General features: G+C 46.8%; 1 protein-coding gene across 1 annotated transcript in view; it reads right to left on the bottom strand.

Moving 5' to 3' along the window:
- Window positions 1-308: 308 nt before the first annotated feature.
- B4GALT1 (beta-1,4-galactosyltransferase 1) overlaps window positions 309-17,252 on the bottom strand; it is a 53,284-nt gene continuing 36,340 nt past the window's right edge. The window contains exons 3-6 of the mRNA XM_059411505.1: window positions 8,386-8,573; window positions 5,880-6,002; window positions 3,538-3,642; window positions 309-3,329 (exon numbers count right to left, since the gene is read on the bottom strand). Of these exons, the coding sequence (XP_059267488.1) occupies window positions 3,197-3,329; window positions 3,538-3,642; window positions 5,880-6,002; window positions 8,386-8,573 (549 nt within the window). The 3' untranslated portion in view covers window positions 309-3,196. The remainder of the gene's footprint in view (window positions 3,330-3,537; window positions 3,643-5,879; window positions 6,003-8,385; window positions 8,574-17,252) is intronic.

Raw genomic sequence — 17,252 nt, 5'->3', positions numbered from 1 at the left:
ACCCTCCATCAGGCTCCCTGCTCAGTGGGGAGTCTGCTTCTCTCTCTGCTCCTCTCCCGACTCGTTCTCTTTCTTTCTCTCAAGTAAAAAAAAAAAAAAAAACAACAGTTGATTCCAGTGGGGGTATATGGAGCACAGTCAGGTGCTTCCCCGCACCACCACCACCACCACCCCGCCCACCGCAATGAGGGGGGCACAGGTGGCAGACCTTTGCTTTCCTCTGATTTTCCCAGCAGGCAGTCCCAATCACTTCCCTCCAGCCCTGGGAGAGCCCAGACCTCTGAAATCAGAAAAGAAACCACCTGAGGTTACAAAGATAAGGTCATTTATTCACGTTATATTACTGGATTTTAAAGACAAAAATACAGTTGTTTTGAAAACCAAGGTCAGAAACACACCTTCCCCCCACCCCAGCCCACTTACAATGGTAAATCCATACATTTGCATACATGGGAAATTGAAATACACAACAGGTCTCACCCATAGGAAAGCTGCCAACCTGGCCGAGTCGGGCAGCCCATGCCCAGCTGTGAGGTCAGCAGAGCCCCTGCCCAGACCCAGAGCCAGTACCAGCATTTCCTTTACCCTCTTATACCACCCTGCCCTCTCATCTTTCCCAAAGGCCACTTGACAGGGTCACCAGCAATGGGATGGAGAGAAACAGAGAAAGATGCAGCACACAACTTCACGGCGACAGCTTCCGGGGAAGGAAATACTCCCTGAACCCTCGGCCCTGAACTTCTCAGGGAGGAAACAGGACCTGCAGCATCTTAGGAACCAGGCAAGCATCCGGACCTAACCTTGGGCCCAAGTGGGCCCCGTGAGAGCACCAGAAGGTCAGCAAATGGGGAACAAGTGAAGCAGGATTTCCCTTGGTTCTGAGAACGAACCACATACTTGACTATTCCAATGGAACATAAAGGAAAATGTAACAGGAAAACAAACAAACAACGTCAGAATTTTCTTTAAGAGTAAAGTAAGTGAAAAGAAATTACCACCCAGGGTATCTGTCTCTTTTCTTTTAAGGCACTTTGGAAAAGTCAGGATCTAGGGACAGAAAGAGAGGCCTTCATTTTTCGCATTTCCCGAAACTTCCTCTCAGTGCGGTCATTCTTGGTCCACTGACATCGCTGTTAAGGAACGGAGAACTGAAAGAAAGAATACTCTCTACATGGCCCTGCTGCTTTGCAGTGGAAAATAATTTTTAACCAATAAAGAAGGCTTCTGGGAAAAGAACCATGTTAGCATCCAAGATGCTCAAAGCAATAAAGGCACAGGTAAGTCTGGGGCTGGGCACCAGCTCAGCCTCCACACTAAGGGCTGGTTCCCAAGAAGACAGGGGTGGGGCTCCAGGCTACCACCAGCTGAGGGGTCAACCCTGGGATTAAACAGCTGAATCTTCGGTGCTCAGCCCAGCCAGGCTGGACCCAGCAGGGGCGCCCACTGCAACTGCCTTGTGCAGCTCGTCCCAGGGAGCCTAAACCTCTCCCAGCAGAGATGGGTTTGGAGACAACACCCCTGGGGATCAGCCTCCCTGGAGTGGGAGCACTTGCTAAAAACCTGAGGGGGATGGGAGGCTTTAGGCACCAGAGTAGTTGTGGGGGAGTGTGGGAGGGTGCAGCTCAACTTCTTTCTAGATCTCTAATTAGAAGGCACATTCATGCTGGAGAATGAATAGTCTGTTTGACCCTGAGTGCCACAGGCAAGTTTTAGGGAACAGGCAAGAGGCAAAGGAACAAAAACGGGGAGGAAGGAAGGAGAGAGGCAACAGAGAGGAGGAAGGCGGAGGAAGGAGAACAGGTCCCGGAAAGGTAGGCCAGGCAGTGTGGCCAGCACGGAGAAGGAAGCGGCCCCCACACTCCACAGGGGCCAGAACAGTGATTTCCTCCTCCTCCCCAGATTCCGGGTCAGTAAAGGTCAGTAAACAACAACCGGATTGCTGATTGCTGTCATTTACACCTCCACAGCATAGGGCCCTATGGGAAGGTCCCAGGGCAGGCTGGAAGAGGGGTGGAGGTTCCCTCCCACCTGGGGAGGGGAGGGAGGTGGGGAGCTCTGCCTAGCAGGCCTAGGCTTTTTGCCTCCCTCAGAGGTCTAGCAAGATAACTTGACCAGGGAGGCTTTACACTCAATGGGCCCAAGGGTGATTCTGCTCTTCACAAAACCTGGCCTGCCGACTAAATCAGAGGTCCATTCATGGCCAGTACAGCATACACTATTTTTCCCCCCTAAAAAATGCTCAATCCCTTCCCTACATTTAAAACACCACAATAAAAATACATAGGAAATTCAAGTTTATATAGCATGCTCAGAAAAATAAATTGCCTTATTTAACACTAAATAGCTATGCAAATCTGGATCAACACAAAATCAAGCTAGATCATAATTAGAACCCGATTTGTTCTTTAAAATACTACAAACTGCTTTTTTTTTTTTTTTTTTAAAAAAGTCTTTACATTCAGAAATCAGAAAATCTGGAGAAAGGCCACTGAATGTGAGAATGTGAGAACACCCAAGGCTTTTGCTCTGGTGACTAATGTTGCCTTGGAATTCACACATTAGCAGGGCAAAAGGTCCGAGGCTCAAGTTTTAAAAATCTCCTTGCTAAGAAAAGACAGACAGACACACACACACACACATAGACCCAGACACACACAAGTGATTGTAGTAGTTGCATACCACTAAAAGAAGGTGGGGGACAGGGTAAAAGGAGAATGGTTGAGATTGTGTTTTTCTGTTAAAATATGCAAACAAAAAACATCACACCAATCCGATTTCAGCAGCACTCTCCGATTTTTCAAAAAGTAATAAGAATACCACAATTTAAAGCGAAATTCTTACCTACTTCACAACAAATTAGCAGTTTATATCACTGGGAATGAGTCCCACAGTCACCAAATTTTGGGCTGCGTACTGATTCTTTGGGGTGACACTGTGAACATACCAAGAATCCCCCAAAGGCTGATGTTTTCTACATTTACAAACACCTTGTAGAGCTAAGAAGTCACATGCTGAGCCAAGTTGGGGGCAAAATATCCCACTCGTCCTGGTCATCTGGAAAGGCATCTGAATGATGAATGAAGGGGGCCTATCATTCTGATTGTTAAGAATGAAAGGGACCAGCCCAGCAGATTGGCAGAGACGCACAGCAAAGGTCCCTGGCCATTTTCAGGTCTCTTATTAGTGTACCGAAATGCTAGCTTGGTGTCCCGATGTCCACTGTGATTTTGGTATACAACGGATTTCTCTCTATGTCCAACACCTTGTAAGTGAGTGTGTTCAAACCATCTGAAAGCATAGTCTCCTTTGTATGTGCAATTCGGTCAAACCTACAAGGAGAAGATAGGCAATGGGTTGGTGTCAAAACAGAAATTTTAAGAAAAAAGCATTAAACATTTGTCCTTCACACATGCCCACCTACTCTGCCAGTCCCAAGGACAGAACCCTCAAGGCATGGAGCCGTCTCCAGAGCCTCATTCCTGTAGCCTCCCCCAACTGAACAGAGAAAGAAGGCATGTAAATGAACACAGATCATACCTCTGAGGATTGGGTTCATTTTTCTTGTCTCTTGAGTGGCGGATCATCCGACATTTGCCAACCACAGCATTGGGGCGAGATACAGACATACCTCGAAAAACTAATCTGCAAGGAGTAAAAGGACAAGTCATCATTGTAGAGCTGCCATAAGGCTTGAGTCCAAAAGCCCCGGCTGTAAGACTTGTGCCTCATCTACCATCTTGTTTATTTTTCTCACTCAGCCCACACCACTGCCAACTGTGGTATCCCTTGTCCTTTTACCACAAGTTCTGTAGTTTGTGTCGGTGACTGCTCCATGCCAGGCACTGAGGGTGCCTGCCCTCAGAGAACCTACAGTGCAAACTTAGAACACGGGACCATCAGTGTCAGGATGGAAGCGAGGGGGGAAGGAAGGCTGAGCACAGGAAGGGAAGCCACTCACTTTCCCTAAGCAAGACGAGGCAGAGCCAGTTGTGAAACCAAAGGGGTGTCTGCTAGAGCATTTTGGGCAGCCAGGGCAGCTGAGGCAAAGGCAGAGAGACAGAGCAAACAAAGGGCCCTCAGGGAGCAACAGAACCTTCCGGGGACTGGTAGGGTCTGGAGTAGGAAGTGGCCAGAGATGAGACTGGAAGAAGGGCAAAGGCTACATCATGGAGGAGCTTCTCAGAGCTTTATAGCATCCCAGTGACCAGTGCCAGTGTCTGAAAGGGATATAATATACAGTTAATATAATACACAAATATTATATAATATACAAAGGCTTTTGGCCAAAGGGAAATCTCTCTGGTAAGTACCATAACAACAGAGAGCAGAGAACAAGACAAGAGCTAGCCAGAACAGGATGGAAGAGTCTGTGTAAGTCTGGGGGAAAGGAATGATGACCCAAACCCAAGCCTTGACAGCAACAGGGCAAGTTAGTTAAGAGGCAGGACTGGCTGTCCCTGGAGGATTTAAAGGTTTCTTCTGGCCTCATCTCCCCCAGTGCTGGTTTTGTGCCTGGCACTTGGCGAGTAGGTACATAACAGATACACCCCTTATCTTTCAAGAAAGCTGCTCCACAAATCACACAGGCTTCTCGTCCCTCCACCCTCAGGGCTCCCTCCCCACTAACCGCCATGGCTCAGGTCTGTGGCGCCACCTCAGCCCTGAAACACCATCCCACAGGCCCCATTTGCCCATTGGGTGCCGTGGTAGCAAGTTTGTATCTGTCTGGACCCCCTATCTGGGGCTTCTGCGGCCCTCCCACTAGGCCTGCGGGACTCAGCGCTCGGTACACTGAAGGGGCACATGCTCCCCAGTTTTCTCCCAGGCTGATAGCAAAGGCTTGGGTCCATGACAGGTTCTCATACTAAGCCCCATGTGACTGACTTGGGTGCTGCTCCGACAGACACCTTCTGTGAACTGCTCAAATTAATGTACTCCAATTCGTGAAGGTGCTAGGCTATATTCTGTTATCAAGCTCAATGACAAGCTCCAACTAGCTCCCAGGGGGAGAAGGTACTTCTTATCCACAGCTGGCAGGGTTAAAAAGTCTCCATGGCCAGAGAGAATTCGGCAGAATGTGATTTCAAATGCCACTGGAATTTTTTATTTTTTATTTTTTACCATCTGCAATGACAACCCCCATGATAAAGGCTTACCAGGAGCCCCTGGGGTTATGGATGGGGCAGGGCTGACCATGGAGAAATGGTTATTGGGGCTGGCTGGGCCCACAAAAGTTCATTATACTACTCAGTCCTCATTTGTGTATGTAAAAATGCACCAGAATAAACAAATAACACAGAGATTCTGTAAAGGAACTTAGGAACCAGCCCAAAGAAACTTGTTTCATAATCAAACAGGACCACAATGAAATGTAGAATTTTTGCAAAAGATACATGCTTACTTCTTCAGGACAAAACAGCATGTGGTATGAATCAAAGTAAACTCAACCCTTCACTTGGTTCTCATTTTGCATGTTCCAAGGCTAATGCAAAAATCACAGAAGCGAATTTTCCTAAAGACATTCTTCAGCACCTGTGGCACCTACTGAAGGGCACACTTAAGAATGTGGGCCAAGGGGTGCCTGGTGGCTCCGTCGGTTAAGTGTCTGCCTTTGGCTCAGGTCATGATCCCAGGGTTCTGGGATCGAGTCCCACATCTGGCTCCCTGCTCGGTGCAGTCTGCTTCTCCCTCTGCCTGCCACTCCCCCTGCTTAAGCTCCCTCTCTGATAAATAAATAAAATCTTAAAAATAAAGAATATGGGCCAAGTGGGGACTGTATCCCACCCAAGGAGCAATCCTTGCAGAATGACCAGGTGCTAACTGAAAACCTGGGGGTGATGGGAGACAGAGAAGAAAGAGGTCTAAGTTGTAAACATTACCTGTTAAAAATGTCATCATCTTCACCTCCCCAGCCCCAATAGTTATTAGGAAATCCATTGATGGTGAGAAACTGTTGTTTACTTAGAGCAGAGACACCTCCAAAATACTGAACATAAGGTAGGCTGGGGGAGAAACACACACACAAAGACCAGTGGTTAGGTAAGTCTTGACTTTTCAAAATAAAGCATGCTCAAAGCATAAACACTTATAACATTATTTTTATTCTCTGGGACTTTTTAATTGAGGTTTATGAGGGTTGTCTTTGTTCTGGTTTATTTTTAATCAAACTGAGATGATCTCAGAGAAGACACAGATATCAAAAAGGAGAATCTTGCTCTAAGAATACTGTGTTGCTTCTGTGATTACCTGGAAAATTAGTTAGTGACAAGAGCATAAGCCTACTTTTGTGTCCCATTCGGGAATCTGCTTTTCTATGCATCTTGCTCAGGCATGGGAAATCTTTATCCAGGAGGTCCTGGAAACTGAGATTGCAGTAAAGCCTCCCTGTGCCCACCCAGTCACGCCCTCCCTTCCCACCCTCAGCCCATCTATCAGTGTAACTTTCATTCTTCACAGGCACACTGGTCTCAAAACTGACCCCAACAGTTGAAACAGTATTCCTGAAAATCCGCTAAAATAACATTTTCTAGGAAATTCCTACCACATCCTGACTTAGCATCTGAACCCTCATCCTTCCACACCTTTTTGTATTTTACTCTTTCATGACTCAGGTCATGTCCAAAAGCCATACAAAGGTTTTCCCATGGGTCCTTTAAAGGCTGTGGTTTCGTGATGACTTTGTGTGCAGCACTAACCCACACTAGGGCTTTTACTGGAATCCAGAGAGACTAAAATCCATCACGCAAATTAAGGAAAACTCTAACTCAGAGTTCAAGAGGGAAGTCAGCCAAACCATCCAGAACATAAGAAAAAAAAAGGTACCATTATTATTTTCACATACATTCAGGACATCTGACTAGGAGTATCCATGAAGATCCCTGGGGCCTGCTTTAATGAGTCAAAGGTAATCCATCTGTAACTAGGTTTTGTCCCTTAAGTGCCCAGTCACCCACCTTTGGGCATACCTTACACTACAGTTTGTGCCTGATTACAAGGAAGGGTTTGAACCGGGTGGCCAGGCCAATAAGATTTCTCACAATCAGTGTTTATACAGAAAGGACTCTAGGTGAACTCCCAGGAAAGGACATGCTGAGATGATAAGATTCGGTTTCGCCACCCATGCTGTTTTCTCTGACCAACCGCCTGTCCCCCAAGCCTTGACTAGTTCTGGGTAAGACAGGCATGGTGCTGTGGCAAAGAATGAGGTCATCACCACCGTGCTTCAAGGGGAGAATGAAGAGAGGGCGAGGTTTGAGCTCATGTATCTCAAAGAGAATAAAATACATGAACAGGAAGGTAGGGAGGGAAGTTAGGAGGGTGCAGGGTGACGTTTAAGGCCAAATTCTCCTCTCTTTAAGTTAGCAAGTTTAGGGGCTGATTTGGGGGAATGACTTACAGCATCCCTATTTTCTTTTCTTTCCTTTTTAATTAAGCGGGCTCCATGGCCAAAGCAGGGCTTGAACTCATGGCTCCGCCACTGATAGCCACATGCTCTACCAAACGAGCCAGCCAGGTGCCCCTTAGTGTCCCTGTTTGCATCTCCCAGCCCTTGTTCCCCCAGCAAGGGAGGACAGAACAAAATCATGGGGAATAAAATGAGTCTGAAAGATAGCATCTGTATCTGACCCAAGGGACTGCAGGTCCGCACAGGCCTGCCACACTGGGGCAGTCAGCCGAAGCCAGGGCTGCCCAGCACACGGCTTCTTGGACATTTGAGCTGACTTAGAGCAGGGCGGGGAAGGTCAGTCTGCTCAACTAGCGGGTGATTTAAAACAACTTTATGTTAATATAAACATGGGTAATTATGGAACAAAGTGCCTTTATTTTTTTTAAGGTTAAAAAATAAAAAGGCTACAAGGCTATTTCCACCTATGACAATACTCTTTGGATTATACCAGTACCCTTGGGGACAGGCATCAGTTGGCCTCCTCACTAGGGGTATTTTGATGGAAAAGTCTGGGTCCCAATGTCTAAACAGAAGTCTGTACTTTGCAGGGAAACAGAGTCATGTTCTTTCTTAAGTACCAAGGTATACCTGCTAAGGTACCCAAACTCAAGAATTGACGGGGGGGGGGGGGGGGGGGACGATTCCAATTTGCTTCCCGAACTGGGTGGGGGAAGGGAATAGAAGAAAACAAGGAAATATAGCATCTGTTTGGAGCCTACAGGCTAGAGCCATCCCAAACACAAACCCTGGATGTGTAATGTTATGAATGTTTCTGGATTTTACTTTCCTCCTTAAATCATAACTGACTTTGGGCTTAAAAAGCACCCTGTTCTCAGGGGAAGGATTCTCTTCCAGAACCTAAAGGGATACTCCTGGGCTGGAGGGGCTGCATTTCCTAGTGGTCAGGTTTTCTGTAGCTTCTGGTGGATATCTCTTACCTAAATCCAAACTTATCCATGGCTACAGAAATGTGCCGTGGCTGTGAGAAACACCTGTAGGCATTGCGGTCGTTCATTGGAATGAGGTCCACATCACTAAACACAAAGCAGTTGTAGTCATAATCCTTCAGGGCCTCTTGAAAGCCAATGTTGAGGAGCTTAGCACGGTTGAACATGGTTTCTCCAGCCTGGGGCAGAAACAGAACGAGTACTATCAGATACCGCAAGGCGAATGAATAGAATACTCACTCGGACTGGTGACCTGTCAACTACATGTGATCCTTAGTCCACTCATTTTTTCTACTCTCACTTTACAAATCAATACCGAAGGGCATGCCCTGCATCAGCAATCCCTCTTCTAGGAACTGAATTATCACGAAGGACTTGCAAATACACAAAAATGAATAACTTGCTCACCATGGGATTTTCATCACAGCAACAGATTGCAAACAATGTTGTAAGCATTGCTAAGGAACTGGTTAAATAAATTATGTAACATCCTTAAAATGGAATAGAGTTGTTAAAAAAATAAGGAAGCTAGAAAAGGAAATGATTTTCAAGATAGTACGGTTAGGTGAAAAAGCATTTAAACATATGTGTCATGTGTTTAACACACTTCATATAGACTAATTCCCATAAAGATGGCCAGGAAACTGGTGCCTATAAACTTTTTATTTCTTCCCTCTTGGTATGGCTGATTATGGTTTGGTCACCATATTGTGTGCCTTCACATATGTCTGTCATAAAATTAGGTACCAGAGAAATACCATGGACCCAAGTCAATCTCTGCTCTCGTTGTGTTCACAGCGTAGGGTGGGAAGCTGTGTGATACACGCTATGGCAGAAACAGGGTGTATGAGAGAGAAGAAGACACCTGCTTCAGGATGCCAACCACTGGGTCTCGAAGCACCAAGTCTGTTGGTACAAAGGTATTTCATATTTCATTTACTTATTTTCAGTTCCCCCACTAGAATATAAACTCAGTGAAAACTGGAATTTTTAACTTTTTCTTCACCCAATGCCTAGAACACTGCCTGGCATACAATAAGAGCTCAACAAACAACTGTTGGATGGATGGATGAATGGATGGACGGACAGACAGATGGATGGATCGATGGATGCATAGACCAAGGGATGGGTTTCAACAAACAACGACAGATGACAATTCTGGGAAGCTTCAACCAAGGGCTCCCTCAGGGTCACCACCAAGGGTCTCCACTCTGAACCACAGCCCCAGGTTAGCAGGGACAGTAACAGCATCGACACTGTCACCCTTACAGTTAGCAGTCCACAAGCCCTTCCACATGTGGAGTCTCATCCCGGCCAGAATCCTCCCAACCATACCATGAAGAAACTAACGTACAAAAGTGACCCAGCTGGAGCTGGACCTGGCACTGAAATCCTCATTTAGCGCGCTCTCCCAATCCCTCTTGGAATCAACAAGATCAGGGCCTTCAACTTTGGGGGAAAGTATATCTCACAAGGGTCTACAGTGGTTATACAACTTCCAAGGTGGGCTCCCCAGTGTCTTCTCTCCAGGCCCCCAAGAAAAGATTTGGAAACTGGTGCTCTAGAAGGCTGCCTGTGTGAGGACAGAGCAAATGGATGGTGCTACAGCTGTGCAGCCTCAGGTGGGTGACTCAGAGAAACCAACCACTTAAGAAACACAAGTATCAGGAAGTCAGAAAGAGCAGCCAAGAGAATGATGAATGAATTAAGGAAATATTTTATACAAGAGCTCCTTTCTTCAGCCAACGACAAAGCTTTCTAATCATGCATGGTGAAAGGAGAAGGTTGAGCCCAATGGCACACACTGTGTTCTTTAGTTGTACCCACCAGTTAAGAGTCATTTAGAATCCTGCCTTCAGATAATTCTCTGTAAGTCTTGAGGTAAAAAGACGTTCAAAGTCTAGAAACCAGATACGAAAACTATGAAATTGTTGTAATTACTATTATTACAACACACTGCTAAAGTTCACTGGGAGATATGACATATGAGGTACAGGATAAGTGTTTTACATGATTTTAAACATCTCAACAATCTTCTAACAACCTTTATCCCAACCCAGACTTACTGCCTTCTTCTCAGACCCTTGAACCTTCTGGCAATGCAGAGAGAGATCTGCACTTGGTACTTTCCATCTTGTTCCTCTAGCCCCATGAAGACCCTAAGACTTAGCTTTCTATGAATGTTTTCAGCCCCACTAACCACTTTTCCAACAAGTGAAAGGGTATCCCAACAAAGCCTTTTCACACCCAGGTCATAGACTGTGGAGGATGGCCACCCAATGCTCCCTTTTCTTGGTATATTCTCTAAAACAGGGGCAGGGAGCTCTTGATGGACATGCCCAAGCCACAGGGCCTGGCCTGCTAGCCATGACTATCTGAACTAAGGAGATGTCTGACTGAGACTATACTAAGCATTTTTCCTCTCTCAAGAACTGCCAATTTGGAACCATGAATGGGCACCCCTGGCATCATGCCCCAGACACTGGCAGCCTAGAGGAGAAACCCAAGGAGTAGATCTATCCTTTTCGCCACTTGCAGCATAACAGCTTCTTCAACTCAGTAAGGCACTTCAGTGTCTGGTCCACAGTTCAAATTAGTCAGGCAGTTTTCTAAAATAGCCTGAACTGTGTATCACTCTTCTCAACCTAGCCTCACCTCTGTGATTCTGGGAGAGGGAAAAGGCGGGGTACATTCTTACAGGTTTAATTTCCTACCAGAGTCCTTAGGAACATCAGAACAGCAAAATGGTTGTTAAGCAAAGTATGTGTCTTCCCCTTCCTCCTCTGGGATTATAGAAAGTCAACTCTTGGCTTCTCTGGATGAAATGGTGTAACACCTTGGGTAACCTTCTTGATAAGAAAGACAGGCCCTGGCAAGCCTTCCAACCCCCACCACTAATAGGAGGGGTTCATTCCTCAGTGGGGGCGGTGGAAAGACACCCAGCCCTCATTCCTGCGTCTTCTCAATGGGCACATGCATCCAATGTGTCTTCCGCTTCCTACCCTCAGGTAAATATTGATCAAGCACCACTACTGTCCAGTCAAGCCAAATACATAGCTGTGGAAACTGACACAGGCTTTTTTTTTTTTTTCCCCTGACACATGTGTTTTTATCCCAGGAATGCCAGCTTCTTGGCTTCTTAGCTATGTGACTTTGGGCAAACCACAACTCTAGGTCTCCATTTCCTCATCTGGTTATTTGGATGACAACAGGTGGGTTTTATTAGATGAAACAATGCATGAAAAGGCCTTTGCACACTGTCTGGCAACAAATGTCAGCTACTATCATTATTACAGGAGTAAGTCTTCCCATCCATCTTGAACGGATCTTTCAAATTGTCCTCCAGAAATCCAACACAGAGACTTCTCCATCATTTGTGTGTGCCTTTCCCAATCAGCTTCAAGAACATTTCCAAATCCTGCTTCTCTGATTGGGTGGGGCAGGTGGGGAAGGGGAGAGGTAGAGGTTCTAAAAAGGATTAGGGCTCAAGTAAGTTAGCCTGTGGCTCACAAAATGAGAATTTCTATAGCAGGAGAAAGTCCACGACCTTTAGAGGTATGATATGCTTGGGACCCAGTCACACATGAAGAGGAACTGGAGCCCTGAGAGCAGGGGTCCCTCTGAAAAGCCAAGCTTTTTAGTGCAGGTTTCATCTTACTTTGGTAGATAGGAGTTATACATATTCCTTCTTTCAAGAGCAACTGGCTCCTCATAACAGAAGGAGAGGATAGGAAGAAAGAAGAAAGGACAAAAATGGTATGACATTCCCACAGCTGGAAAGAGAAGCTGTCTCACTGATTGAAGCTCACAGAAAAACCTGTAATACTTTTAGGACCAAGCCTGTCCCTAAAGATGGGTACTAACAGTCAGTCAAGCAAAGCTAACAATGCTAGTCAGGAGAGGGCAAGCACCTCAGGGAGAGGAGAGGAGGAAGAGACTGCCTTCAGACACCTCATGAAATGAACCCAGGGCCCTTCTGGCAGATCTGGATGGCAGGGACAAATGTCCTAAGAAGCATCAGAAGCAACCTGCTCTAAGACTGTTAAAACCTCTCTCTAGAGCCCTCATTTATACTAAGGAGAGAGCAACTGGTATGCCCTTTGAAAACGGAATCCTCAATGCACTGCTGGTGGGAATGGGAAATCGTGCAGCCATCTTAGAAAAAAGTCTGACAGCTCCTCAGGTGGATAAACAAAGAGTTACCACATGATCCGGTGACTCCACTCCTAGGTATTTACCCAAGAGAAATGAAAACGTATGTCCACACAAAAACTTGCCCACAACATTCATAACAGCATTATTCAAAGTAGATAACAAGTAGAAACAACCCAAATGTCTGCCAACTAATACATAAATGTATTTATGTAAATAAATGCGGTATATCCCTATAATGCAATGTTATTCAGCAATAAAAAAGAATGAATGCTGATACAGGCTATCACATGGCCAAACCTTGAACACATCATGTTAAGCTAAAGAAGCCAGTCACGAAGGACTACATAAAGCATGATTTCATTTACATGAAATGCCCAGAATGGGCAAATCTGTAGAGACAGAAAGTGGATTAGTGGTTGCCTAGGGCCGGGTGAAATGAAGGGATGTAGAAGCTAAGAAATGCCAGGTTTATTTTTGGTGCAATGAAAATATTCTAAAATTGATAATGGAGATGGGCGCACAGCTCCCAAATATACCAAAAACCACTGGATTATGTACTTTAAATAGGCGAATCTCATGGTATATAATTATATTTCAATAAGGGGATTAGCAGAAAGGGAAAAAAAGTTAAGAAAAAAGAAAAAACCCAGCTCCAAAGACAGAGGAGGACCAAGGATCATACTTCTCCCTTTATCTCATATATTCACTCTTGTCATTTATTGGGTGTCTGCTTCAGGCTTAGCTATAGGGCTAAGAAAAGGAAAAGACACAGTCCCAGTTCTGAGTAGTTCCGACTTAAACAGGCAATTGTAATGGGGTGATATGGAGATGAAGACACTGATCAAATCCTAGGGGACTGGAAAGGCATGGGAAGAGTGTTCCTAGAAGAGAAAGCAGCATTTGTAAAGGCTGTGAGGAAAAAAAAGAACTATTCAAGAAGCGAAAAGAAATACAGAATGGGGAAGCCAGAATAAGACATGAGGGTGAATGTGGACCAAATCCTGCTGGGGAGGGGAGGGCTGGGAACTCTGCTAAAGTACTCGGGCTTTGTCTTTAATTTAGGCCATGGGAGCCCTTGAAGATTTTAAATGAAGATTAGGCTTTTACATGTCAAGCAGGACCTTCTGCCTTACCGCACAACTACAGGCAGGGAGATCTGCTTGGAAGCTGCTGCTAGGCAGCTAGAATCACATAAATATGATTCAAATGCGCTAGAGAGTAGGCAGTCATGGCGGGCAGGTAGAGAACGCCTTCCTCCAAGGGCTAACACAAGAGCCATTCCCATTTCATGCCTCACCTGCACCCTGGGCATGTGCACTGCACCCACAAGCAAGGCCTTTAGAATGAGTACACAGAGTCTGGTCTAATCCCCAGGCAAATCCTGACTATGGCTAAAGCAAGAGTGGCCTTCTCTTTATTATAAGACACATGATCAACTGCAGAAGACCAAGGTCTCCCACAACCAAGTTCTAACAAACTCTAAAGGATTGGTTAAACCACCCTGCCCTCCCTGGATTTTAGGCCAATGTGCATATACCGGTAGATACTTGCCCCAACCAAGAGAGCTTTGGGTCTGACCATACCTGGCCCCTTCACCAAAAGACACAGCAACAATGAGGTTGGAAACAGTAAGCCAAAGCCAAGACTCAATGAATCAGAATCTCTGTGATGGGAGAGACAATTTTGTTCCCATACACATGCCCTGGCCCATCACAAAGACACACACACGCCTTCTCAACACCCATAATAACCCACAGGCTCTCAAACCCACATATCTGGAGGCAGGTCTACAGTCAGTGGAAATGTTTGCTGAAACTCCCCTTGCATGCTTTCTGTGCCCAATCAGAAACTAAGAGAAAAGGCCTCGGACGAGTGGGTGGAAGGAAAGCAGAGAAAGCTCTGGCTGGGCTGTCCTGTGGTGGGACTGACCCATGGGCCTACATGTGGAACCCGGGTCAGTAGACAGGCTGGCTGGGAGGAGGATCCCTGGAGAATTGCTGGGATTATATAAATGCTGAGCTCGTGGAAGGCTAATATCCACTCACCCATGAGTTCACAGCAGTTGGGCCTCGGCTCTTAACCATAATAATACAGTAGCCTCAAGCTGGGTAAAGGCTCTCAACAAGACCTGGATCTGAGACTTCAGCTCTTCATCCAGGGAGTAAAGGAAATGGGGCCCTTCAGGGCAAGAATAAGCACATTCATGGCCCCCACTGGACTAGAGCACAGGTCAGAAGCCCTAGGTTGCCTTCAGAGAGAACTGAGCAGATAGCACAGTCCAACAGGGATTCTGCGTCTCAAGAGAGCAGAGAATGGAGTTTTTAAACCCCAGCTCCACAGAAGCCATAGTAGGATGTCCTCCTCCTTCCCTGGATCTGAGACCCTGAGATCTTTCTTCAGGAAAACATTTTAGAAAATAAAGGGCTTAAAGGAACTTGACTATTTATATGAAGGACTATAAACCTATTTAAAGTGCTTCTGAACCCGTAATTCTGTGTCAGAATATCTAGCCTGGAGAAAAGATTCTAAATGCGGAAGCAAGCAGGCACGGAACCGACACCAGGGAGAAAGTGGGAATTATCTAAATGCCTTGTAGCAGAGGAACAGCTAAGCTCCTTACGGTGGAGCCGCATGCTCACCGGCTAGGAGAGTGCAGACAGTGGAGAATATGAGGCTATGAGAGAACATGGGAAGATGCTGATGACACAGAATTGAAGAAAAATGCAGGACACAAAGGATATACACAAACAGTATGAGCTCAATTGTGGCTTAATTTTAAGGCAAAGCATCTCAGACTTCTGCACAACAGGCTGGCTTCCAGCGACCTCAGCATTTCCGAGCGAGCCCACAGAGACTATGACCTTGCCTGGAGACCCCAGGGCCCGGGCTCGGGTTTGATTTGGGGCATGTGGACATTACCAGGGTGGCAGCAGTGGTGGCGGCGGCGGCAGCAGTCACAGCAGGAGTTAGGCCGGCACTCCTCTCTCTCTTTCTCTTTCTCTCTCTCTCTCTAGGAGGTGGAGGGCACAGAAGAGGAGGTAGGTGGAGAGTAAGAAGCAGATCACAGAGAGGAGCTCCTCCTTCAGCTTGCTTTGCTACAAACAGGATTAACAAGTAAAAGCAAAAGGGCCCCACTAGAACGAAAAAAAAAAAAAAGAAGAGACAGGATGGATGCAAGGGAGAGAGGTAAGGAAGAAAGGCAATGTCAAAGCTATGAAGAAAGAATAGGGGTGGCATTCTGACCCCTCTTGTTCTAGGGCAAAGGCAAATTCCAAAGAAGCTGTCACTCCCCGTCATGACATCACAGGGGCACAGGGAAAATGGCGTTTCCCAGAACAATGTCCAGGGAGGCAATTCACGAGTCTGTAAGTACCTGTAAGTGCTCTGCCACACTCCCAGGAGAATGGACCAAGCCATAGATGGGGAGAGAGGAAAACACACAGCAAAGGAAATGACCAGTCCCTGGGACAGCACACGAGCTCTGGTGGGACACAGACATTCCCAGTCTTCCCATAATGCTTCTGGGCCCCCAGGATCCAGAAGGTCCCAGTGCTCAAGGAAGCGGGTGCTGCAGGATAGGACTGGCCCTACCACTCCCGAGCCCCATTCCTGCGCACATCAATCTGGGTGCTGACAGCTTCAGGAGAAAAATGGAAGGCATGGATGGGTGGCGGGGAGGGGATGGTGAAGAGACAAGATCAACACAGAAACCAAACCAGTGGGGGCCATAGGCCTGGGCTGTTGTCCTTCTCCACTATGGGAGGGACCCATGAGTCTGATTCAGTCTAACTCATCTTGGCCTCATGTAGGAACCAGCTAGTTGGCCCAGTGACAGAGGTAAGTTGCTGAGGTGTGGTTCCTCTCACTCATTACTCTCACTCATAGAGGGTATAACAGGCTGTCTCCAAAGCCGGCCATACTTGGTTCCAGACAAGCAGCCTGGAACTACCTCACAACAGTGCTCAGACAAAAAGGAAGAGGTTAAAAAAAATTCCAAAGCCTAAGAACCCCCAGGCAGGGCCCCCTCTGCTGCACCCTGAGGCTTTCAGACCAAGATTTACCTATCAGGCATGACAGCTGGGCAAGCCTCCCACTGGGGCTTGAGGCTGTTACTCCAAAGCTGCTACTCACCTCTCACAACCCACTGGGACTCAAGATGGTGTTGCCAGATGGATATGAAGCTGTTTCCCAGTGAGGGGAATGTCTGTGTTCAGGACTGAACGTGGCAAAGCAAGGCATTCCTTAGGCCTCAGGTCATCGCTGTACAAAGCCCAGCTCCGCCACCCAGCCATCATGGGTCCCCGAGCAAGCTTCATGGGTCCCCGAGCAAGCTGCTTACCTTCGTAAGCTTTCTCTCAGCGGAAACAATGAGTACCCCTCTGCCTTACTGGGGGACTGGTAGGGTCAAAATTCAAAGGGAGACCATGAAAGAGGTTCAGTCCAATGGACCATAAAAGTCTACGACCATCAACAGCCACAGGGCTAAAGTAAGTTCTCTGCATTTTTCCTGAAAAGCAAGGTTACCCTGAGGCAAGGTCCCAGGCAGCCGGCTCTGGGTCAGCAAGGAAGCAGCCTTGGACGGAGGCCTTGGGAAGGGCTGTGCGGGTTGGTTCCCAGGGCTCATGACCTGCTCTGACTGGGAAAGGAGGTTTCACTTCCAAGAGGAACAGACCTCACCAGAGAGCCAGGAGCAAGGGGTCCTG

Source organism: Mustela nigripes, chromosome 9, assembly GCF_022355385.1.
Source record: "Mustela nigripes isolate SB6536 chromosome 9, MUSNIG.SB6536, whole genome shotgun sequence".
NCBI lineage: Eukaryota > Metazoa > Chordata > Mammalia > Carnivora > Mustelidae > Mustela > Mustela nigripes.
Note: the sequence above shows the minus strand (reverse complement) of the source record. Positions and strands in the feature narration are given on the sequence as shown.